The 26,790-nt window shown below is 38.7% G+C and overlaps 1 protein-coding gene across 3 annotated transcripts in view; it reads left to right on the plus strand.

The window, feature by feature from the left end:
* The window catches only part of tmcc3 (transmembrane and coiled-coil domain family 3), a 29,495-nt gene that overhangs the window by 130 nt on the left and 2,575 nt on the right, over positions 1–26,790 (plus strand). The window contains exons 2-5 of one of the 3 annotated variants that reach the window (XM_055154172.1): positions 113–210; positions 24,656–24,826; positions 25,082–25,863; positions 26,190–26,325. In XM_055154172.1, the coding sequence (XP_055010147.1) occupies positions 130–210; positions 24,656–24,826; positions 25,082–25,863; positions 26,190–26,325 (1,170 nt within the window). In that variant the 5' untranslated portion in view covers positions 113–129. Of the gene's footprint in view, positions 1–112; positions 211–2,183; positions 2,295–8,002; positions 8,262–24,655; positions 24,827–25,081; positions 25,864–26,189; positions 26,326–26,790 lie in introns of those variants that run through there. The other 2 variants (XM_020926377.2, XM_055154173.1) reach the window with 2 other exon arrangements.

Raw genomic sequence — 26,790 nt, forward strand, 5'->3', positions numbered from 1 at the left:
ATGTTAATTAATATCTATTGCCACTACTCAAGTTGTTTGATGATCACTGGGCACACTGTTTTGCTGCCAGAAATGTGGAAAACACTGTAAGTCTTTCTCCTTTCTGTTTTAGCATTTTGAGTGTATTAAATGAGGAGGGTCACCATAGCACCTATACTTCCTCTTTGGGACAGCATAGAGGAAGAAGCGGAAAAACGAAGGCGCTTTCATGTAAGTTTACGCCAAACTCAGATGTACTGCCTTTCATAACCACTAGATGGCGCTCTTTTATAGATTCGTGTTTTCTGTAACTTTGGTTACAATTTAAAAAAATATAACTTAAAATAAAACAAGGTCCCCTTTTCGTTTAGGGTAGTTTATTGTGTTGCTTGCTGCTGTTGTTTATAGTTTATTTGTGTCTTTTTATTGTGATGTTGATGCTGCATGGTAGCAGCTTACTTAAGCAGCAGCTGTGCCAGTGATGCCAGCTGGGAAGGCTAAAGAGGGTCATCTTGATGTTGAGACGTGGCTTAAAGCAGCTTTTTGTCTTTTCTGAATGAGACATTGCCTTGAGACAGTTAAGATGCATTTGCAGTTGTTTCTGAATCACCATCAATCTCCAGTAATTGTTTTACACAGTTATGTGTTTTTTCCCCTTGCTCCACAAGATTATTCATATCTCAGTAGCCACTGCTTCTTATAACATCACAAGACTACCTCATGTTTCAACTCCTTATCATTATTATTATTACTATAGTTATTATTATTATTATTATTATTAGTAGTAGTAGTAGTAGTAGTAGTAGTAGTAGTAGTAGTAGTAGTAGTAGTAGTAGTAGTAGTAGTAGTAGTAGTAGTAGTAGTAGTAGTAGTAGTAGTAGTAGTAGTGTTATGTAATGAACATCTGTAACACCTACAGTGTCAGTATGTCAGATTATAGCAAATATGCTCATTCCCAAAGCTGTAACAAGTGGTCATGTTTTCGGAAGTCCTAGTTTCATATCACTCAAGGTCACCCCAGTTGTTCAAGCAGTGAATCATTGTTTGTTCCCCTGGGACTTTTGTGGAAATAACATAATTAAAATAATTACTAAGTTGCATCACCTGGTGATCAAAGTATACACTACCACTTGCATTGCATTTCATATTTTGTAATATACTTAACTGTAAGGAACAGGTTAAAATGGTGGCTCCAAAATCAGGGTACGGTTACCCCCAGGTGTGCATGTCAAGGAGTGACCTATGGGGTAGGTGAGGAGTGTTTTGGAAAAGCAGAAATTGCTATCTTATCTTTTTATTTGTTAACACATTGATTGATTGATTTGGATCTCTCAGGCAGGCCTAAATTTGAATTAAGTTTGAATCAAATGCTTTAATATATTAGCAAATATTTTAACTATCAGATATTTTACAGTGTGTTACAAGTGCAGACATTTTCCTTTGAGTGCATCGAAATATGGAGTACGCAACTGGTGTCAAGGGTAATGCGACTACAAAAAGTTTGGGAACCAATGGTTTAAAACATAAGACACATGGAAAAGACATCTTTGATTTTACATTATAAGCTTGTATCACTGATAAGTGAGTGACATGTCCAGCCGTCTCACATTTATTTTATCTATTTATTTGATTGGGACATATACACAACATAGCCTAAATGTAAACACAGCAGATTATAGCCAAAGACTAATTTCCATCTGTTGTGCCAAGGTCTGGGGTCACAAAGGGCCAAACAATAAAATACTGCACGCTCCACACATAAATGCACACTTGCTGTGTGCATTACTGTTGTTCTCTAGAGTGCATTTAACATGCTAACTCAACATTATTCTGATTCACTCCTTTGAGCCCTCTCCTCCTCCTCAGCTTCTGTCCAAACACATCTCACTAACCTCGCTTTGCTTCCCCATGACTGGCAGCTGAGCTTTTTGCTTTTGTGGCAAAGTGTGCGCCTGGGCCAGTGGAGGGTGGCTGATAGGGATCAGAAAACTCCTTCATGCCTTTTAAGGTGGTATTTTGCCCACTAGTTGGAAGACAGTGAAGTGCAAGAGGGACTGCGCCTCAGTATGAAGCCAGTGTTCGACAAGGAGTGGAGCAATTCAGAGAGACTTGGTGTTTGGAGGCTAATTCAGTATCTGTCAGCACAGGAAGTATAGATTTCACAAGGTGTGCTCATGACTAGGCAGGCTTAAGGTTCAAAGAAGAGCAGAGCTTTGTGTGGAGGTGGTGGTGTGGCATGCACTTTGACCACTGGCTGAGGAGGAGAAGGCATGAGGAAGAACTACAGCGCTATCCCCCTCATCTATGTCACAGAGGTAGAATTGTTCTATTTGACACCTGGTAATTCGCTTAGCATGCTGTAGAGTTTTGTATGAATGGACATTTTTCAGGGTCAAATGCAGTGATTAGTGCACTGTTGCCCTTTTGAACCTATCTCTGTGTCTCTTTCTCTTTAGTAGAGTGAAATGAATTGCAAATGTATTGAGTTGAAGTTAAGTTGTTTGCTTCACAAGTCACCACTGGTTTTGAATGTATATAACTGGTAAATGTGACTTGTGAAATTCATCTGTGCAATTATTTTGTAGGAATTAGGTTAGAGGAATGCTGCATTTCAGTTTGTTAGAGTCAGACAGGTTTCACCATGTCTTCTCTTCAGTTTTTACCTGGAAGTGGTCCTAGTAATATGTGAGGAATGCACATCGTAAGCCATTGTCGATGCACAGAAAGGGAAATTATTCTTTATGGCTTTTTTATAAATTACATCACCATTTTCCACTCTCAGGCCTCAGGTTATTTAATCTATTTAAATTACTATATTTTACCACAGCCAAAATGGTTCATTTTCTTTTCATAAAAGAAATCACCCTTGAGGTCTTTCTTTGAGTTGCTCTTCTGCTGACACATTTGATTTTATTTGGATTTGCAGCCTAACCACATAACACAATGATTTTAAAACCCTCTTATGTAACCAACTCAACATAATGTTTTTCTTCCTGTCAACTAAGCCAAGCTCTTTCGGGCACAGAAAAGAAGTCAGTCAACAAGGAAGCAGGGCAGTACATTGCTTTAATATGGTTCCCCAGTGAGTGCATCTTCCTCCAAGGACTGATCAAAAAACACTTGTGACACTCTTTAGTTTCTTCAGTATTAAGTATACTGTGAGCCTGTATAAAACCGTCGTTTTCCTCAAAATGTCATTTTGTGCAAGTGGTTTTGAAATTAACTTGATTGTTGTGGTGTCTGTGTTGTTCCCTATGTTTTCTCAGAATGTTGCACTAGAGCTTATAATAAAATTCAGCCGTTACCATCATAGGTTTGTATAGGTGTGTGTGTGTGTATATGTATATATATATATATATATATATATATATATATATATATATATATATATATATATATATAATAGGCCTATAGAGTGTAAATTGCAACATGACTAATAGTACTACGTATATTATTACTATTATTACCATGTGGGCTTATACTAGTTCTGATATAGATGAAGACCACTCACTTTGTGCCATGTCAGTATGAATTAGGTATCTGGGTATCAATATCTGTTTTTCATAGTCCAAGCTTACTGCACTTTTGTTTTACTTACATGTGTTTATTCGGTTTTGTTTTCAGTTTTGTATATTAGTGACAATTTAAATAATCCCCTCTTCGTTATCTTTCAACCTAAATATGATTATATTAGTCTGCCCATGTTACATGTTCAATTGGTGCTATCTTCACTTGTGTAATTTTCTGTAATGATAATGACCTGTCCCAGCACACACATACAAAACACTTGCACACACTCCAAACTAAGGCCTTCCTGAAGTCACCACACATTTGTCATCATTCAAATTAACTCCTTAATTTGTCACCATAGCAACAACAGATGGTGATAGCAGACATTTTGTTCACACTGATGGGCACCTAATTTTATTCAGTGGAGAATAATTAAGTTTCCGTTACATTAAACGTACTTTCCCCTAATTCTAATTACATTTGGTGAGGCTATTTCCACCCAAAATGGATCAGGAGAGGTTATTTCAAGTGTCTGGTTAGTTTTTGTAGATTTATAGATCATTTAGACATTCTTTTTGAGAGTGCAGTCTGAAGCACATTTAGGCTATATTTGGTTTATTTGGTCAAATTCACATGAGAAGCTCTTCATTTGCATATAACCTTGTCTGGGTCATCAGCCTGTAGCCTCAGCTCTGAAGACAGAAAGCACAAATATAAATATATGTTGCTTCATTACTAAATTATATATAGCCTACCATTGTAACATGTTTAGCTGGAAATCATTTATTGCGGTTTTCCATAAGTGAAAACAAATGTTGAAAGATAAGGCTTAGAGTTATTTCACCTGTTTGGTGAACTGCAACTTGTTGATCCTTTTGTTGTTGTTAGCTTATAGCCATTTCAAATAACAGTTACTTTAAGAAACCATATTTGATCTGACCATTTGCTTTGAGTTACAGCTTTGAGTGCTTTTATCTCTTTACACCTCTCAATTACAGCAGTTTTTAATTTAAATGAATACAAAGATGAAACCACAAGACAAAGGGGATAAAATGCTACGAGAAAAGGTCGATGTGATGTGTAGAAAGATGAGACATAAAGTGCAGCCAGTACAGCTTTATGCTCCACCCCCACCACACAGGCACTTTGAAGGTGTGACCCCTCAGATATTCAGTTCAAAGAGCCTCTGGTGCGGTCAGATCTCTACTGTCCTATCTGAAAGCCTTGCCTCCATACACAGGCTTAGGGTGCACTGTGTAACTTTTCTGCCAGTTTCTGCTGCCTGTTTGTCTCCATGTAGATGTGATAGTTTTGCCTGGCATGTTCCACAGTTGGCCTTAAACTTATCTATCTTTCAACAACATTCCAGGCAAAACTGTGACATCTTCTTCATAAAGACCAGCAGGTTGCAGACCCCCCACCAGAAAAGTTACATAGTGTGCCTTTAACATCATCATGATATTGCTATATATTTACTTTCTTGCAATTAACTGAGGTGCACAGTGAATGCCATCTTCACAACATTTACTTAGCAATTTGCTTGGGTGCATATACGTTGCTAAGATGGCTTTGATGACACAATATGAAAAAAATAAGTTACACACTTGTTTATTTACTATTTATTTTTCATTAAATTGTCTCATAAAAATACAGACATAAATACTGTATGAAGCCTTAAAAAGAGAATGACTATCAGTTGCTCTGTTCTTTTTTTCAGCAGTATTCCCATTTATCTGGCCAATTGATTTAGTTTCTTCAAGAGCCTGGAATAATGGGCATGTCAATGTTTAGTCACCCCTGAAGCCACCTTTTGTTTTTGGTGAAAGGGGCTGTGCAGACAGATGACAAAGCTTGAGCTTGACAAAGCGCGAGGGTTTATAGAGAGTTTTACAGATTGTTCAGAGCTGCAGAAATAAAATGTATGGAAGCACTTGTTGTACAATTGATGCTGCACCAGTGCCTTGTTTTTAATGTGCCCCTGTTGGACACTGTTGCCTGTGGTCTGTCTGTGCCTGATCACTCTCACTGTCAGTTCATGCCCTTTTATTGCCCTCTCACTACAACACATTTCACAGCAAGCATGCATTGTAAACTTTCCTAATTGAATATGTCCAAGGATTTGAATATCTTTCATTAAAAAGCAAATGAGAATTGTTCCATGCTAGAAAATATGCAGATGAGGCATCTGTGAGGACAGAGGGGCTGTATAAAAGATGACTTTTTATAATATGGTTATAACATCTCATAATACATAACCTCACTGTTGCTAAACTTAGACGGATGTTTTTGTCCTTGTTCTTGTTAGGCAAAGTCAACAGCAGATGTGTACCATAGATTTTATGTCTGTTTGTCCTGAAAGTAAACATAGCTTTCCCATAAGGAGCAGAGTGCAAAAACATTACATATCACATATACATGACTTTGTATTGTCATATTAAATGTAAATATCACCCCAAATCATGATGAATTTGTTACTGCTGTCACTGAACAGCTATTGAATAGGAAATTAGATACAACTGTCTTGTGTAATTTCCATCATTATTTTGATAGGCCGTCAGATAGGCTTGTCTGTGCTTTCGTGCTATCTCAGTGGGAAAAAGGAAATGAGAAAGCACAAGGCTGCACTTCTCACACAGATATGTAGCGACAGAATCTCTTGTCTAGACACAGTGGCTAAAGACCATATACGGAGAGCTATGTGTAATTTATATTTTGCACTGCACTTTATTTATGTTATCAAAACATAATGTAAACAGTTTGGCCTGTAATATCGTAGCCAGGCAGTCCAGCGCCTCCCTAGAATGTCCCGATCCATCATACTCCCGAACAGTCAGCCCCACCCTCTGACAAGGCTGTCCACTGTGATCACTTTTCTCAATGTCTCCCTGGTGTTTATGGGGGTCTGACTTACGCCACTGCAAGGACAGAGACAGGAAGTCAAGCAGGATGTCTATACAGAACACAAATGTCAGTGGTGAACCTAGAGAACAATACTGTGATTAACCATGTGTTTATATTTTTCTACACACAACTTGGACATGCTGGAAAAGTGCATTACTTTTGACAGTGTGGATCAACTTAGATGTGTTAATGGAAAATTTGATTTCAAAATGTATTACAATTCAGCCTTTTTAGTGTGCTGTGGTAAAACAAAAATATGTATTTGAGCATGTATATTTAAATTTTATATTCTGTTGGTCACTTTTGGTAAAAATGGATGTCCTAGTAAACCTTTGTAAAAATGGAAAAATGCACCATTCAATATTTCAATGTCATGTGGTGCTGTAACACTCATTAGTCATTTGTTGTTAATGGCATCAACAGCAGTAGTTTTCAAATGGTCTGTGCACTTACTCACCAAATCAATGTCTGTTCACAATCAAAGTTCTAAAATGGTCCTAATTAAGTGTCATGTTTAATACAGGTCAGTATTTCAAGCAAATGAACTCAAAGTCTATTTGGGGACACACAGCTGACATCTTTGTGAGGGTGTATATTGCTGTGCCTGTACGTGACACTACTTTTAAATATACCATGGAAAAATGACTTAATCAGCCTGGATCCTATTCAAATTTCAATGACATTGCTTGTGACCTTACAGACAGCCTCTGTGCTTGTAGACTGAACCACTGGGCCCTCATTGTAGTGGCCAACCTGTCAGCGCACACTCCTGTGTCACAATGATGAACAGTTGGCTGACTCATTCCCAGTACTATAACAGGCTACAGGCCAGTGTGAGGCAGAAGAACACGCTCAAATGAAAGATGGACAGAGTACAAAGGTGCTCCTGTTTTTTATGTGAAGCAATGGAGCCATGCAGAAGGCAGTTGAGTTATAAAGGGAGGATAAATACTTAATGTGAGCCTGGACAGTATCGGCAGCTCATGTGACAGAGCCTCTAACTGCACTAATTAGTTTTTTGTTTTTTTTTATAACTTAGGCCACAGTAGGTCTGCTGTGTCTTTAAATCATTCATGGCGCATACACAGCTTTGTGGGAAAATAGATCTAAGATTTCACTTGGGATATAGCAAAGGGACAATTTTCCATTTTACCCAGTTATTGCTGTGATCCCCCCCAGATTAACTTTATAAATTCATAGGTTGTCTTGAGAAATGAAGAATATAATAAAAATGCCATGCAGCATGTCAAGCACATTTTTCAAACACAGATATGTTTGTGCTTACAATTTATTTTCCTTTGCTTTTATTCTGGAAAGTAAATGGCTATGGCAACATCAGTTCATTGAATTCTGGAGGCTCTGTCCATATGACAATACATACAGTGACATACAAAGAGAAAGTCCTCTATATCTCTATATGCAGGTTCATATATATATATATTTATAACATTTGTAAAACCATACTGCCTTAATTAATAAATGATTGTAGCCTAGGTGTTTGGTGGGTTTCTCACGGCCCCTCCCTCTGAATAAACACGTGGGCGGGGCTTACTCACACATTGCGCCTGCAGCTCTCCCGAGGCCAGGGAGACTAAGGTGGTGGGATATGGGGCTGGAGGAGCGGCTGGAATGGTACACAGAGCAGGTTCGCTGTCGCCCTGTTTGTGGCTCGCTCTCTTGCCTGTTGAGTCTGCAGTGGAGGAGGCAGCATGCGGTCTGCCATGGTTAGTGTTTCGGTGGCAAACAACAACGATCCGCGTGAGGACTGCGAAACGATAGGTCCAATCTGAATATGACCAGTACTGGCATTGATCCTGTAAAGAAAAGTTTCATCAGAAGTGAGGACGCGCGCACATATTGGACCCAAAATGGTAAATACGCATTGTGAGTCCTTTTTTTGCATGACCAGCTCGCCTAAAAAATCCTTACGTGTGTCGTGGTTTGCTCGGAGTCGTCTCTAAACATTGCATTGTTCTGTTGTGGTCCAAGTCTGGTCCTGCCTAGTCAAAGTACAAATGCATTCTTATAATTAATTAGACGTTAGAAAAATGTTGAAACGTGAACCAAAAGTTGACAAGATAAAATGTACTCCATTTATTAAAGCCTGTATGAGACTGAGAAAACAGCTGGGCTGGTGTATTTGGTGAACGAGTCTCTGCTTGTTTTGGTTTACTCACAGTAAGAGATACATTTTCTATCTGAAAGACTTGAACTCATCTTCTGATTTTATTTAAAATGCATATCAACAGTATGAAAGGCCCCTGTATCAACTACTTCTGTCTTCTGTAGCAACTCTAATGTGGTCATCATTTTTGTCAAGGATATGTTCTGCACAATATACTATGAGGGCAACCTACAGAAAATTGTCATACCATAAAAGAATGACATTATTTTCCATCTACGTCCATATTTTTGTGGGCTCTCACTTCTTTAGTAGTCCTCCTTATGTTTGTCTCTATGACATGACATGACATTTTATGATGTTGACTTTTATCACAGACCTCTTGCCCACTGTTAGCTAAGCACATTTTGTGCCCATGGGTAATGGCACTGGTGGGGCAGGTTTGTCCAGATCCTGCGCTCAGTGTTTTTATCATTGTGATCTAGTTTGTTTTCTTTGGTGTTGTTCTAGTCTGCATAAACCCTTTGTTGGATGTCACTTCATAGAGCCCCAGAGAGTAATAAATCGCAAATACCATACATTCCATGTACATTAAACCCAGTCATATATCCTGTACTTAGGCTGGACATGCATGTAAAAAGTGCTGTTTTGTGATCTGCACATTGTACATTCAAAGTGTAAAAAGTTGCTACACTTTTCTTGTATCAGATTTCGTGAAATGGGGGTGAGTCTAGATGAATACAAGATAACGCGACATCTCACTGTGTAAGATGGTCACTGTGGTCATTATTATTGAGCATTGCTGCTTGATTTGCATGAATCCATAAAGGGATGGAAGCCTGTTGTCTGCCTGCTGACTCCCACATGCACAAATGTTGTCAGGGTACATTGGGACACATGCACAGGTGACGGCAAAAAAGAGTGTGTTTGAATTCAGAAACATGCATCCACTTCAGGGGCTTTACCTTGTCCATTTGAGATTAGTCCTACATGTTATTTTGGTGCACTTTTTTTCTTGTCAGAAGTAGGCCATTGCAAACACATTTTATTATTTATCATTTACCAATGTATTATACATAACTGAAGGCTTGTTGTTCAAGGTTACTTGATCATTCATGACAAAAGGCAACCAGGAGTGGCACAGGGAGCAAAGATCATCTTAAGTTTGCTAATACACCTCCAGATGCAGCTTCGTTACAGGTTAAGGATATTGGCTAAGTTCACCAGTGAAAAAATATGTATTTGTATATTGTCATAAGTCATAATAGATTATTGATGCAGGACTGAGCTAAAGACAACAAGACAAGCAATTTCACATAAAATGTTAACTTCCTGTATATGCTTCAGTTAAACTAAAATGGTCATTGGTGTGATAAGTCCTTGTCTCACATCACTTTGTCGTTTTGGTAAATGGAATCTGAAATGATATCACATTTTCATGTACATGAACATGGAGGAGAATTAAAATAACTGCATTTTTTTTGATAGTTTGAGATTTGAGTTGCTTGTAATGTCAGGTTTGCTTGCAGATTACACCGGTTCAGTTGATTTGGAAACCTAAAAATACATTTGTTCAGCCTGTTTAGGGCTCATCCTCCCAAAACCTTTATACTGATCTGTGTGTTAAGATAACAAGCCTAAGTTGGTGTGGGTCGTGCTGTAGTTAAGATGGTGTATTATTAATGCATAGGGCAATTATTAGATCTATTTCAAAAAGATCTTTTTTGAAGCAGTCTGCAGTGTTGTGTTGGGGGTATTGTTTGTTGGGGTAAAAAAAAAAGAGCCATTGTTTTTGTTTTGCCTTCTGGCTGACTGTGTTTCTGTTTACATAATGCGCTCATTTCTCGGATGCATACCAATATAAGAGAAATGGTTGCTTAAGATCAATCTTGTCTTGCTGCACAGAGCATATTTAAGTCTTTCCAAAGCAGCATGAGCCAGGCTTCAGACAACTGCGATCAAAGGTTGTTCATGCTCTTTTTCTGATCCATCCCGTTGAGATAAATGTCACCAGTGTTAATTTGCAATGACCAAAGCGACGGCTGCATCATTTCTTTGCTGCTTTTTGATAACCATGAAAATAAGAAATTATGTTTTAAAGGTGCAATATGTAACTTTTTGGTTGGGGATCCATCACCTTCTTGTTTCTATGGATATGTCATTGCTCTGCTTGGAATGTTCCACAGTATGATATTAAACAGCTCAAGCTTACATTTATTCAATTATAGGTGTTTCTTTTGCTCCTAAATACCTAGAAAAATGAAGATTCTGACTGTGAGCAGGGTTGTCTCACCACAGATTTGACCTGTAACTTGATCTGGTTTGGTCTCCATGGAGATAGAAAGGTTTAATACCATACTGTGAAACATTCCAGACAAAGCAATAACATCTCCATGAAGAATAGCATTTGATGGGCCCTCCACTAGAAAAGTTACACAATGCACCTTTAATCTGTAAGTAAAGTATACATACTGCTTTCATGAACGTAATTGATTCTGAGTTCTGTGATGGTGATCGAGACTCAGTAATTTTTACACAGAACGTCCTATCAGATAGGAAAGCTTAATTTTCATTTTCTATTGTACCCTTAATGTACTCACAACAGCATCTGCACAGATAACAGTACTGGTACTGAATATCGGTGCCAATCCAGGAAAATTTGCAGTATCAGATATCCCATGATATTGGTTCAGTTGATATCCTGGTTGTTCTCATTACTGACTGATGTAGGCCCAGGATATCTCATTATGTTTGAACTTTACTGCATACAAAGCTGTTTAGTAGTTAATTGCATTATACACAACACAACACAGTCATATCAACTTTGTAATAAGTTAACTGTATTTTGAGAGAATAAATTGCTATTTTCATTCATTTATTTTAATTATATAACCCTACCATGATAGCAGCTTGCTATATTCTTTTACTGCATTTGTTCATTTAAACATGACAGATCCATTTTACAATTTTCTTTTGAATGGGCTCTGACCGATGGGCAGCTCGCCTCAGTGGTTGTTACGATGTCTTAACTCAGTCACATCTGTTGTCAGGGGCAACTGGTGGAATCTTTCTGTCTCTCTTGAATGGTTGAATTAATGACCCTTGTGGTAGTGTGGGGAATGTTGGATGTAATAAGACACTAAATGGTAATGTGACACAGTTGAAATATTACATTTTACACAGTATTTCCATTTAGATTATTTAAGATCCAGTGCTTTCAAATTGTTTTAAATGGCACTGATGAAAAGTCTGAAATGCTTGTTTTGTTGTCTGTTTGTTCTGAAAGAGTAGTTGTCGATCAGTATGAGGGTATGCTAATGATTTTTTTCTAATAACTCAGTAGCAGTGATGTTTAGGTGTAAATCCTTCTCAGTCTTACTCTGCTTTTGGATTAGGATGGGCTAAACTGACAGGAGAAGATGTACCCCACCAATCAGTGAGAGTAACTCTGGAAGGATTAGACATTGCACAAATAACAGTCCTTGGTTTCCTTGGTTTATTAATTTCCACTTATTACAGTTATGACTAGAGCCCGACCGATATGGATTTTGCTGTGGCCGATATGAAACCGATATAATGGCAGTTGGTGCTGCCGATAGCCGATATAATCGCCGATATATTTAGTGATGTAAAAATTCACTGTAAATGTTGAATTGTTTAAAAAACTTAGGTTTGGCTCTGGTGGATTTTAAATTGGGTTTATTTAGGCAACATTTATTGTTATTCTGCCTCTTTACATCATATTTACAGACAGTAGGTTGACTTAATGGCATTTTTGCATCACATTCTAGACACTAGTGATGGGTATTCCAGTTCTTTTTAGAGAACCGGCTCTTTTGGCTCGGCTCACCAAAAGCTGCTGGTTCTTTTGGCTCCCAAGCGACTCTTCAGATTGTTTTGCTGCAAGCAGGACTAAAGCACGTCTAAAGCAGGACTGAATCAGGATTGAACCAGGTCTAAACCAGGACTGAAAAAGGACTAAACCGGGACTTATTTATTTTATGCTAAACTACAGTCAAATATGCTCGTTTTTTTTTATTTTTATTTTTTTTTAATCCTACGTACACGCAAATTTCTCAAAGTTTCGTTTTGAGCCGCTGCCGCTGTCAAACCACGAGTCTGCACGCGGCGTGAAGAGAAAAAAAGTGAGAAAAGAGAAAACACGGCTCCCAATAAGGATCAGGCTCCCATCGTTCCCTTCAAAGAGCCGGATCTAAGAGTCATTTCGTTCGCGACGGACCCATAACTAGTAAAGAAAGTAGCGCTATTAGCCTTTAGCCGTAAATACGTGCGCGCCGCAGTAATTAATTATATGCGCAAATGTCATAATTCACACGTCTATTCACAGCTCATTTACATATCAATGCAGTAACAAATATACGGCCAATATAGGCACTTTACAATAGACCAATAGAAAACAGTCTGTTTATGTGCAGGAGCTACAGCAGCTAACACATAACAAATGACCAAAACTAGCTTCAAAGTCGACATATTTCCAACACTCACCGCTCATACAGGCTCCTCCTCACATCACAAGTCTGCACTAATAAATGTCCTTTTAATCCAGACTCAAACCGATTGTCCGTAAAAAGAATATAATCTCAATGTTTGGATCTATGTCTGCGGGTGTAAACAAACACACGTGAGTGACGCGACTCTGTGGTGTGTTCAGACAATACGGACACACACAGACAAATGACTCCGCAGATAAATACTGATGTGGAGCCACATATTAGGACATTTATCTGTCTGTAAATTGGATTAAATGAACAGAATGTAGAGAGTCTAAGATTTTTAACGATGTATCAGATGCCCACGTGAAATATCGGCCCCTATCAGCAAGCATATCGGCCGATAGCCGATATGCCTAAAGTTGCCCTTATCAGCCGATAATATCGGCCAACCGATATATCGGTCGGGCTCTAGTTATGACCAAACATTTTGACGAGCTGTCACTTGGTTCACTGTGCAGCCCTTGTGGCATTTACTTTCCCCAAACCTTTTAGGAGTTTGAGACATTTCAAAGAAAATGGGGGGTTTATTACAGAAATGTGAGGGTTGGAGCTTCCAGTGACAAATCCTCATTTCAAATTGCTTCACATTGTGGTGCTGTTTCCTCAGTTGGTCAATGTCACTTAAAATGATAAAAGAAATGGGGCTGTAGTTGGGCTCCACTAGGGCTGCAAAATTCATCACAATCAAGTCAAAGTTGCACTTTGAATGGCCACAATTGGCAAGACTGTAATTAACACAGTTTCGTCTGTGTAATAGTTTAGCAATTCAATCGTATGTTCCCAAGTGTTAATGCTCGTGTTTAAAATATGAAGTCCCATGAAACAAAACTGCATTTTTTGCAGTCTTTACAAATTTTTCCCAACTTACTCAGCCCTAGACTATAGATATAAAATTTAAGCAAAGGTGTCTTTCACAGAACTTCAGTACTTAAGCCTAGTGTAACCTAGATTCCAGTGTCGGCCTCCTCAAATGTAAAAGTCAGCAACTCATCTCCAAGAGCTGATTCACGACCCGCGCTCAACAGCCAGCCCTCTGTCTAGTCTCCCTGTGGAGGTGTGTGCGGACAGCAAAACTTGGATACGTTTCACTATTCATGCTGTGTGCTATCACCATAGTACATTTTTGTATTCAGGCCAAAATCTAGATACGCTCGCAAGGGCAGTGTAGGAGTGTAGTAAAAGAAAGTTTTTTGTTTTTTTTTAATTGAATTGAATGAGAAGTTGTGCATATTTGGCATATGTAATGTATGGGGGTTGACAATAATGAGCTGGTTGAAGTTCAAGTATTGCACAAAATATGATTAGATTAGAGTGCTGAATACATCTCCAAAGCAACAATTGTGATGTTATCAGTTTTTAGTACCACTAACACTTTTTAGACACCATTTTTTTCATGTTGTTCTAACCACACAGCATGATATTTCATAGGCTAGGTGGGTCAAGTGTTTTGCTCATTGAGACAACAGAATTCACAAATCAGAACTAGGATTGAATGCCCATACTGCATTATCTTATTTTCAGCCTTACAAGTATTCAGTATGGACAGATCATGTAATGCAATTAATATCTGTTTTACTTTACTCGTATATAGGTCACATTTCACTAGTGTTATGGCCACATCTTAACATTGTTACTTACAACTGGAAATGTGACAATGTACAAATGTTAGACCCTTATAAAGACTTTAACTCTGAATTGTACATCCTTGTTCTATTTTTCAGTCACCATTTTATTAACAGCCTGAATAGTTTGAACCCTGGCTGTAATCTTTACTCTGTCTAGTGCAGATTAAAATCTCAGATTCCATAAGAGGAGAGAAGAGATTATGACTTTTTCCCACAAACGGCACATTTATAATCACTTTATATAGATGTGTTTTAAATTGCTATGACAGGAGGTTTAACTCCAATCTGTTTTGTATTTTTAAACTAGAGTTTTACTTAGTTGTAGCCACGCTGACTGTCCCCAAACAGATGAAAAATGTAAATTGATTTCAAAACTCAATATATTGGTACATTTCTCAATAGTGTCTGTTTGGATGTGTTTTATTGTTAACTGAGGTCATTTTCACACATGCTGCTCTCCGTGGACTGACTCCAGAGCACACTAGATTTAGTTCTAGAGCCCGACCAATATGGATTTTGCTGTGGCCGATATGAAACCGATATAATGGGAGTTGGAGCTGCCGATAGCTGATATAATCGCCGATATATTTAGTGATGTAAAAATTCACTGTAAATGTTGAATTGTTTAAAAAATTTAGGTTTGGCTCTAGTGGATTCTAAATTGGGATTATTTAGGCAACATTTATTAGGCCTGAGCCCCGACAGGGCGTAGGGCCTATTGCTTCCGCTATGCAGAGCGAATGGGGAGCGACGTGCGCATGTCAAATGCGACAAGACGACATGCAACATTGTCCACGGTCACCCCCGGCACGAAAAGCAGTATCCCAGTAACCCACACCCAAGGCCTGAGCCATATTTACTACTGCTAAAATGAATGGAAGTCAATGGAAGGCCATGGGCGACCTCGAAGAGATGGTGAATGACGAGCGCGTCAGTGCCCGTCACTCACCAGTGACCCCACGGTGACGTGGGGAAGGTCGAGAGCTTTCAAAAAACGTATAATATGTTGTTCTAATGTTTTCAGATATATTGTTTTTGCTAAAAATATTATTATTATTATTTTATTATTATTCTTCTGCTCTTTGACCTCGAATTTGACCCCCTAAACACGTTCAAAAACTCACCAAACTTGGCACAATATTCAGAAGTGGCGAAAAATTCGATAAAATATAGGTTTCGTGCACGGGCATAAAAAAATGGCGACACATCGCCACCTGGAAAACGCAAAAATTTCGCACCTATGGGAGATGTCCCGGTCAACTTTGTCGTAGAGCCACGAAATTCGGTACACACATTCGTCATGTCAAGACAAACAAAAAATATTATTATGGCCACGCCCCCTGACAAACCAGAAGGCGGCCATCTTGGATTGAAATTTCAGTCCGCATTTTCGTTCACATTGCGTTTGAACGAACTCCTCTGAAGGCGCTTCACCCACAGGGCTGAAAATCACCGTACATCATCTACAGAAGTGGAACATCTAAAGTTAGCTGATTTTTTTTTGATAACTGTCACAGTTTACATGCAGCGAAGCTGCCAATTTCAGTCAAAATTTCGCCTAATTTCAAGATGACATTATTTGCTCCTGTTCGCACAGACTTAGTCCGATCGGGCTGAAATTTGAATCACTAATGTGTGATCTCAGTCTGAATATAATACACTATAAAACATATGAAAAGTGAACACTATAGCGCCCCCTAGCATATACATGAAATGTCAACATTGTCGGATCTGCACCAAATTTGGGAATTACATTCTATGTATGATTACGAGCAAAAAAATATATTACAGTCATGGGGAATTTTTCATTGTTGGCCAGCAGGGGCGCAAAGACTCCCCCTAAAAATATTGAAAATAGTATTACACGCACATGCTTAGTCCCATCATGCTGAAATTTGAAACACTAATGTGTGATCTCAGTCTGAATATAATACACTATAAAACATATAAAACATGAACACTATAGCGCCCCCTACCATAGACATGATACGTCAGTATTGTCGGATTTGTACCAAATTTGGGAATTCAATTCTATTAATGACTAGAAGCAAAAACCTATATTACTGACATGGGCATTTTTCATAGTTGGCAGCAGGGGGTGCAAAGAACATTTAAAGGCGCAGTATGTAATTTCGCCATTTGCAGGCACAGTTTGCGGGCATGGCCTTTAGGGAATCGTGTTGGCGGGGTGCGTGGTGTTCGTGGGCACGGCGGGCGAGGGCCGTTCGACGCCGCTTGCGGCTTTAATTGTTATTCAGCCTCTTTACGTTATATTTACAGACAGTAGGTTGGCTTAATGGCATTTTTGCATCACATTCTAGACACTAGTGATGGGTATTCCAGTTCTTTTTAGAGAACAAGGAAAAAGGTCTAAACCAGGACTTATTTATTTTATGCTAAACTACAGCCAAATATGCTCGTTTTTTGTTTTTTGTTTTTTTTATCCTATGTACACGCAAATTTTTCAAAGTTTCGTTTTCAGCCGCTGCCGCTGTCAAACCACGAGTCTGCACGCGGCGTGAACAGAAAAAAAGTGAGAGAAAGAGAAAACACGGCTCCCAATAAGGATCAGGCTCCCGTCGTTCGCTTCAAAGAACCGGCTCGAAGAGTCATTTCGTTCGCGACCGACCCATAACTAGTAAAGAAACAAGCGCTATTAGCCTTTAGCCGTAAATGCTGCGCGCCGCGGTAATTAATTATATGCGCAAATGTCAATTCACACCTCTATTCACAGCTCATTTACATATCAATGCAGTAACAAATATACGGCCAATATAGTCACTTTACAATAGACCAATAGAAAACAGCCTGTTTATGTGCGGGAGCTACAGCAGCTAACCCATAACGAATGACTAAAACTAGCTTCAAAGTCGACATATTTCCAACACTCACCGCTCACACAGGCTCCTCCTCACATCACAAGTCTGCACTAATAAATGTCCTTTTAATTCAGACTCAAACCGATTGTCCGTAAAAAGAATACAATCTCAATGTTTGGATCTGTGTCTGCGGATGTAAACAAACGCACGTGAGTGACGCGACTCTGTGGTGTGTTCAGGGACAATACGGATAAATGACTCCGATAAATACTGATGTGGAGCCACATATTAGGACATTTATCTGTCTGTAAATTGGATTAAATTAACATAATGTAGAGAGTCTAAGATTTTTAACGACGTATCAGATGCCCACGTGAAATATCGGCCCCTATCAGCAAGCATATCGGCCGATATGCCTCGAGGTGCCCATATCAGCCGATAATATCGGCCAACCGATATATCGGTCGGGCTCTATTTAGTTCTGTTTACATATCTTTTGGACTTGTCTTGTTCCCATGCACCACTCTAAAACACACCATGAGCCACATGAGAGGTCACCAGATGATTGGTGAACATATTTCCATGACAACACACTCAAGTAGCCAGGGCCCAGTGAATATGCACGCACGCGCTCGCTTCTCTGGTGCTGTATGCCGTGGTAATTTCTTTCACCTGTGGCTAAAAAACACGGTGAGGGCTGTACACACAGGTGGTAGAGGAGAAAAAGCTTTTTGAACAACGCATGGACAGACCCAGGCTCACCTGCGCAGACCGAGGCAGGAGGGGACATGTCACTGATATTGAAACTGATCAAAATTTCTTTGTCAGACACACGTGTCGAACAGCAGTTCTGCAGTGCCCATTCATACAAATATACTCAGCCGGCCTTGTTCACGCCCGGTTCCAGAGTGTGAGTGGAGCCCCTCTGAGAACACTCAAAGTATTTTTTTTTTGGAGCGACTCCACCCGCACTGGAACCGGGTGAGTGTGGGGTGAACAAATCCGACCTCCAGCCGACCTACGCAGTCTGCAATGACAGTAAAAGTGCTTGGAATTGTGTAAAAAGCTGTTGATTGTGTATCAGAATGAGATTGCTGGGTTCCCAATGGTTCAAGCAGACCACTGTTGGAGCAAATGCTCTTTTACATCAACCTCACTAGTGGTATTGTGAAAACGACTTGAGTGAGAAGCATTAGACTAGTACCCACCAAGTGCTGAACACAAACAGTATTGCCAAAGTGAAATATTTCATACCCTCTTATTTTCTACAGTAAATCCAAGAGGGTTCCTTATCAGTACACATCATTAGCTTTACTCATTTAGAGAGATTAATTTAATGGGCGCACACAGATCAGATTACTGCAAACATTGGCAGCTGCTCACTTCATTTAACCTTGTCTCTCGTCCGGTGTACATTTCAAATCAAATCATGGTTCATATTCTCAACAAATTTATAAATATGCAAAGAAATCACAGGAAGAGAGTAGCTGTTGATTACATTAGTATATTTTTCCTGAGTCATCAAGCACTCATAAAAGTACACTTTTTTTTTGTTTAATAGGCCTATAAATTAACAAACAGTAAAACAGGATTTTGTTTTAGGGAATGTTTGATTATGGCAAAAATTATAACTTGGCTCATGTATCGGCCGCATATATTTTATTAGTAATATTCTAAGACCCTTTTGAGTGGCAGAAGAGATAAGATACAGAAGGTAATGAATTGTATTTTTTTACTACACCATCTTTGTAACTAATATATATATATATATTTTTTTTTAAACTGGTTAATTGCAAGCTCTGTTTTGTATTTTATTTTTTTACCTGTTACCTTTACACAGGATATTACATGGATTCAGTAAAATGACTGAATACTGAACAAGGACTGTGTTATATTATTCAGTGTAATCCTCTTTAAGACTAACATTATTCTTTAGGGCGGTTTTAATCAAATTGTCTTTGGATTTGTGAGTGAAGCTAATGGAGTCCACGATGAGAGAGCAGGGCACATCTCCATCTGTGGGTTATTAATGAGACTCTGGGGACGTCTCCTCAGTCATATCACTTTAACACTCTCACACTTTTAGATGAACCACTCAGTCCGTCTGGGCTACGCTGAAAATTCTGTTGCAATGTTAAATTTAATATCACCTAGATTAAACATCCATGCTGTGCCATATAGCTAATGGTAAACTATAATGTAAAACACAGCCAGTGCACATAACATAGTAGGGTTGTGCAAAGAAATGGAGAGGCCCACAGCCAATCCTCCATAAAAGTAGTTTGGTGCAGAATTCAGACTTTGAATTTTGTGGTCAGTGGTAATTATTTCAAGTCTGTATTGTTTAAGTTCAGGAAATTAATACTGAAAGTATTTTGTTTGCTTTCAATAAGAAAAAATATAATTGAATCCCAAGTCTGTGTTGATCAAAAGGAAGAACGCAACATTTAAACAAACACTGACGCCACTGTTTTTAATTAGTGCTGACTCAGAAGAGTGCACTGGATTTGTCAGTACTACAGTGGCTGTGAAGTGCTACTAAATCAAATCAAGTGGCATTGATTCAAATAATCTGAAACGGTGAGAACGGAAGAACTAATCACCCAGAAGTGTCCTTGATGGTACGTGTTCATTATTAAGAGACCTACAGTGACACAAACAGTAATTGTATGAGGTCTACCTTATATCAGTTGGGTTCTATTACCCCAGTATTACACTGTGTGGGTGGGAGAGCAGGCAGTGGGATGTAAGGATTTAAAATGAGAAACGTTAATCAAGTATACTTCCTGACTGAGTACAGCCTTGGGAGTCCAAGAAGTATTGTTCATAGTGGAGGTGAAGGGGCTCTGCATTTAAAATAAACCAGCATGACATTGGTGCTACTTTTGTAAGCTCTCATGGGTGGTTATTCATCCTCCTAGAGTCACCTACATCTTATGACTAGCAGTAATTTGTGGTTTAACGGCAGATGGCTGTAGTAAATGAATGTGTAAAATGTATGGTCACAAGAAGTAATAGTTATGCTTAAAATAAAACAAGTATTCGATTCTTGTCCTCTTGTGGGTACAGAACTTGAATTAGGACTGCACCATTTTGGGGGAAAAATGTTTGGTTTTTTACTACACTTAAGTGAACATTTGAGAGAAGAAGAAAACTAAACTAACAATCCCATGAATTTCAGATTTGTGTAAAGAACTTCAGGTACATAATTTTGTCTTGCACTCTTTGTGAATTGATAACTGGGCCAAATCACATTGCAATTCAAATTCTATTATGTTTGCACAGCCCTAATTCAGATATAGTTCCATTATGATTCACCCACTGATATAAGTATTCACCACAGCATGATGTTGCCACAGGTCTGAGCGTTTGTATTCAAAGTGCATAGTTTTTGGTCCATGTCTCTCGGCAGCTGAGTGTGCAGCCCTGCGGGACACTGTTCTCCTGCTCCTTTGCTCAGTCAGAGCCAATCCCCTCCAGCACAGGGACTCTGAGGCTCGTTCACATGAGGAGAGCGCCTCACCTCACCGCCAACCTTATCCTCCTTTAGGACTGTCTTTGTTTTACAGTTCTGTGCATGATTTGAATAGAGCTCAGGTGGCTATCATGTAAATGCACTCAGGAGAGGCAGCTAATGACACCAGTGTAGTGGGTATGATACTATTTTGTATTTGTTTGCTTTAGCTTGTCCTGTGCAGTAATAGATTTTGTTTGGGTTGAGCTTCCTGTATGGCTGAAAAATACAATGCAAAAGTAGCCTATTGTTGTTGCATTATCCAACTGAACAAAAATTGGTGAATGTTAGATTTATGGATGTGCCGACCCGATACTGGTATTAGAATATCTGCTCCAATATTGAAAAACTAGCTTGATTGGATGTCAGCTTTCAGATATCAGTTCAACCAGTATTGTGGTTCGACATATATTGATATAATAAAACTCTTTTCTGGCTGCAGTTGCCCCAGGAAGTCTCATAATGTCGTATACAAAGCTGTCCTGTAGTTACCTGCACATTTTAACTAGTTTTGTCTTATTTTATTTTATTTTTAAAGAAATAAATCTTGTATAGGTTGATATCCGGATGGGCAGATACTTAAAGCCATAGTATCAGAATCAATATCAGTCTATCCCTAGTTATCTCCTCCTGTTGTCTCTCTAAAACATGACCCGTATAGTGTGCAGTGAATTAGGCCAATGATTTACTGTTGATTTGGAATTGTCACCTTCCTGGAAGTAATCCTCTCATTTATTTATTTGCCTATTTAATACGCCTGTTACCAAAGCTCATGTTCTAGAATGACACGCAATCAAATGAGGAAGAGCGATGGTAATCTGGAAGATGAAAGCAGAAAGATTTGGGGTGAGAGAATAGATTCTTCAAAGAAAAGGAATAATGTGATGATTACAGTGCACTGTGCTATGATTGTCTGCAGCCTACACACTGACATAGTAATCTCAACATTGAATAGCACTGATTGAAACACCAGGAGTTTGCTTTTCATGTATTATGCATGCCCATAGCACAAGTAGCGTCCATATGTGTTTAACAGGTTCATTGGTTTAAATTGAATTGCAGGTTCATTGATTTTAATGACGTCACAAAGTCCTGCTCTTTGTGAATGAGTTTTCACTGCAGCATTTGGGAGGGCTGTCATAAACTACCACTCATCTGTGCGTTTTTCTCGAGTCAGTCAGAACAGTGTGGCCTTGCCAAATCAGACTTGCTTTACCAAATGAAACCTCTCTGGATATCTTTGTTGTTCTTTTTGCATATTCTGTGTTTACTCATTGCAGACATACATTAGAAATAGGCACACTAGATGTTGCAGGATTTCAGATGACATCACCAGTAGCCAACAATATTTAGTACAGCTAAGGCAGCTAAAATGCAGATTTTTGTTTAATCTTGTGAGTTCTTGTGTCTTGTCACTAATTGAAAAAATCAGGATCAACATTTGTGGATTTACCCTTTAGATATTTAGGAAAATAAATACCATAAAATCAAAAGGGAAAATGGTTCTTGAATGCATGCAGTTATTTAATTAATTAGAATAGAAGAAGGATATTAGGCCCTGAGGTTAAAAGGGTCTAATTTGTTTGGTTAATGATTGTTGAGAAGTATTCTTAGGGGTTTTTGTGTCCTTGAAATGAATAGATTTATTGATTATGTAAATCCATTCTGTCACTGCTGCTGATTAGGTTTTGAAAAAATGTTCTTTAATTTCTGAAGAATTCAATATTAACTGTGAGATAGGATTTGAAACATGATTCATGAGGAGTGAATTGCTACTGTTCTGCCAAGAATGTGATCAATGAAAAAGGTGCAGGAACTAACAATTTTGGCTTGATGCTGAGAACAGTAAAAATGTTTCCGGAGGTAGTTTCCATTGTACCTGATGCCCTGTAGAGAAACATATTTGCTTGATGAAAATAGTCAGTGCAGTTCTTTGCTTTTTTATCTGTAACCTTTTTCATGAAAGTGAGGTCTGGGAAATTACAATACAGATTGCCTTTGATATTCTCAGATGTGTGTGGGTGTTTCAGACATTAACAGAGAATGACATAAAATGGGGTTAGGCATATTATACTTTTTATTTTCATACCTTTACTATCAACACACCCGAGACTACACACCTGTGAAATTAAAAGATTGAATTGATTTAATTTAATACTTAATATGTGAAAAATTCCTCAGTTGTCCAGGTAGAAGCAGCTTGGATGAGCTGCGAAACGTATTTGACCAGATAAACTTTTGTCCAGTTGACAAATGGAATTTTGCCTTTAATACTTAATACTAAATAGGGCTGAACGATTTGTGAAAAATAGCTAATTGCAATTTTTTTGACAAGCATAGCGATTGCTTTTGGGTTTACAATTTATGTTTTATTAATAAGATTCTATTTTATGTTCTCATGTTACACATCTAGAAGAATTCACAAAAAGAAGAATCACTTTTCAAAACATGTTTGTAAAGATCTAACCATCAATAGCAGAATATGACACAATATTTTGTTCTCTGTAGAGAAAATTATGGTTCTTCATATATTATTGCAGGATTTCCTAATTGCGTCCCTTGAAATTGCAATTTCTGTTTCGGTTCTGACTGCAATTAATCTTGCAGCATTATTACTAAATTTCTATTCCATTTCCATTGGTGTTGTGAGTGCATTTAAATGGTGGTGCTCTTTTTGGCTGTGATGTTGGGTTGGGTAGTGTTATGTCGTGAGAAAATGTTCCATCTGTACAGGCAAACATGAGTGCTCTGAACACATGTGCTGGACTGGTAATGCAGTAAAGATATAATGGGTTGTGCTGTATGGCATCAATTTAGTGATACCAAGACATGTAGCAGCAAATTTATGAGAAAACAAAACACAGTGAAATAGGCCTTCAGGGCATGTCAGCAGTTTGCTTATGTGGATGTACAATACACATCTTAGAAATTAGCCTTTTTGCTCTGCTGCTGTGGCCACTAGCATTACCAAATAATCATGTTTATGTCACAATGTTTTGTAGTATTAGGAGTATGCATTATTCTATAGTCATTAGGATTGTATACTTAATTAAGTCTATGTAAAGGGAAAATTACTTTTGGTTGGTAACATGTGTTATGAAAATAGTAAAGAAAAGAACAAACAACAACAAAAAGTCAGGGTATCAAAATGTCACAGTACACCTTTATTCTGTCATCAAGAGTTATTTTGTTCTCTTGATACAAGGACTCTCGAGGCCGTGTGCACTTGTCTTTCTAAGATCTGTTTTAATTTATGCTTGTTGCTCATGCTTACGATGTGGGTGCGCTTACTCAGGTAAAATATGATGAGCAAAAAAAATGAAAGAACTTTTTTTTTTTCAAAATTGTTGGGACTCCAATTGTAAAATAATGGTTAGTTGAGAAATATTATTCAGTTGAGCTATTTGTACTTTTTATGGCCATGATCTCTTGTGATGTGTGAGTGGTTAATTGTAATTAAATGTGTATGCTATTTTATGGTGCCATAATTCCAGGGTTCAATTGCCTGAGTTAAATGCCAAGGAGGTGATTACCCCAGAAGGGGCATTAATTCATTCTTGTTATTGCAGTTCCATGGAGATAAGTAGAAAAACAATAAAATAATCTTATTATGTGTTTAATTCTGCAAAACATGATATTTTGTACAATAATTTCATGTTTTTATCTTACAGGCAGAGCGCTATGGCTCTGATGCCAACATCTTGAGCATCCCGGTGCCGATGCGCCGCGGTGGGTCCGAATCCAACTTAGATGTAGTGAACAGTGTCGGAGACGATGGGGTGGGGTTGGATTTTACGAAGGGGGCACTGGGTATCAACAGTCTGCAGCAGAAGATCCTAAAGGTCAGAAAAAACACTTTTGCATACATTTGTAATTGTATTTATGAACTAAAATGTTGCATTTGCAGCATAGAGCTTTTATATGTGACTCATTGTCAGAAGTTTAACAGTCTGTGCCACATAGTAAGAATATGACAAAGACAAAGTTTTTTGCCTGATTTGTGTTAAATATTCTACCTAAGACAACACTTAAATGTACAGCTTGTCTTCATGTCTATTTTCAAAAGATTATAACTGTGATTTTGCATTTCTGTGCAGGTAACTGAACAGATTAAAGTCGAACAAGCAGCACGAGATGAGAATGTTGCTGAGTACTTGAAACTTATGAACAATGCTGAAAAGCAGCAGGTTCAAAGAATTCGCCAAATCTTTGAAAAGAAAAACCAAAAGTCCGTCCACACTATCAACCGGCTGCAGAAAAAACTGGAACAGTACCATCGACGCATGAAGGACAGTGAAAGCAATGGCAAACACTCTCATAAGAATGGGAACCAAAAGGAGTCTGGGACGCAGAGTAAAGAGGGCAGCCTGCGGGACGTGAGCTCTACAGGACGGCATCAAACACTGGATAAAGTGAAGACCATTGGACCTGGAGTGACGCTTTCACCACCATTTTTCTTTAACAAACCACGAGAGTTTGCTAACCTCATCAGGAACAAATTTGGCAGTGCTGACAATATTGCCCACCTCAAGAGCTCCATGGAAACAGGATCAGGGCTGCAGGTTGAGGGCACTGCTCGAGGTTTGAGCGGTAGTGCCACCACTGTAGCCAAAGCCACAAAGTATCAAAGTGACGATGAATGCTCTATAGCATCTTCTGGGTCAGGTGACTCAACTGGTAACGCTGCGGGGGGGTCGGGCACGGGCTCTGGTGATCCTGGACGACCAGAGTCCAATGGGCGCCTTGAAGAAGTCCTGGAGATGGTCCGTGAGCTCAGGGACGCCCAAGCACAGCTGTCAGATGATATTGAAAATCTGAGTACACAGTTCAAACGGGATCAAGGCTTTCTGACACAAATGCTGCAGGACGAGAGATACAGGTGAGTGGATATTTGAGAACTGGCCTATAAAAATGTATAGATACTTAGAAATCCAACTTATTTAACAATACAGTATAAACAGTACCAATTTACCATATTAGTCATATTGATGAGGTTTACTGGCACACTAAAGAAAGAATGACTAACTCCCAAATTACCCATACATAAATCAAGAGCACATTTCAGCTGCATTGTTGAGGGTGTAGTGGATAAACTGCTGAGCTTTACTCCCCCACACACACTCAATTATGCATTGTGTTTTTCTCTCCCTTTGGCTCTCTGCCTCCACCTGCTCCTTCATGTGTGTGGGTGTTTCTGTCTGTCAGGTACCGGCAATTGGAGGAAGAGCTCAATGACCTCACAGAGCTGCACCAACACGAGACCAGCAACCTGAAGCAGGAGCTGGCCAGCATCGAGGAAAAGGTGGCTTACCAAGCCTACGAGCGTGCCCGAGACATACAGGTAAATGTGTGTACATTCTATGAATTTACAGACTGCGTTGTTTTAATTGATATTTCTTCATCATGTCAAAACCACTTATGACAATCAATCTTCTATGGAGGGACAGAGGAGTTCATTCTCCAACAGGCTCCTACAGCTCTGCTCAAACAGGGACAGATACAGGACTCCATTTACACCATACTCCATACAACTATACAACAACTCACCCTTATGTAACAGATAATACTCCCTACAACTGGACAACGGATAACCCTATGTCCTGTCTTCCTATGACCTCTTGTATAAAGCTGTGATTTTATATTCTATTACTTATCTTTCTATTTTATTTTTACTTGTACTTTTACATTTATAAGATTATATCTTATTTGACAACAGTCTCTTGCTATCTTTTTTGCTACATATTTAGAATTTATTATTACCATTTATATTTTTGCTCTTTGTTATTGTATTTATTGTGATGTGTGA

The sequence above is a fragment of the Boleophthalmus pectinirostris genome, unplaced genomic scaffold (genome assembly GCF_026225935.1).
Source record: "Boleophthalmus pectinirostris isolate CB_2022bp ecotype Guang Dong unplaced genomic scaffold, ASM2622593v1 HiC_scaffold_18, whole genome shotgun sequence".
NCBI lineage: Eukaryota > Metazoa > Chordata > Actinopteri > Gobiiformes > Gobiidae > Boleophthalmus > Boleophthalmus pectinirostris.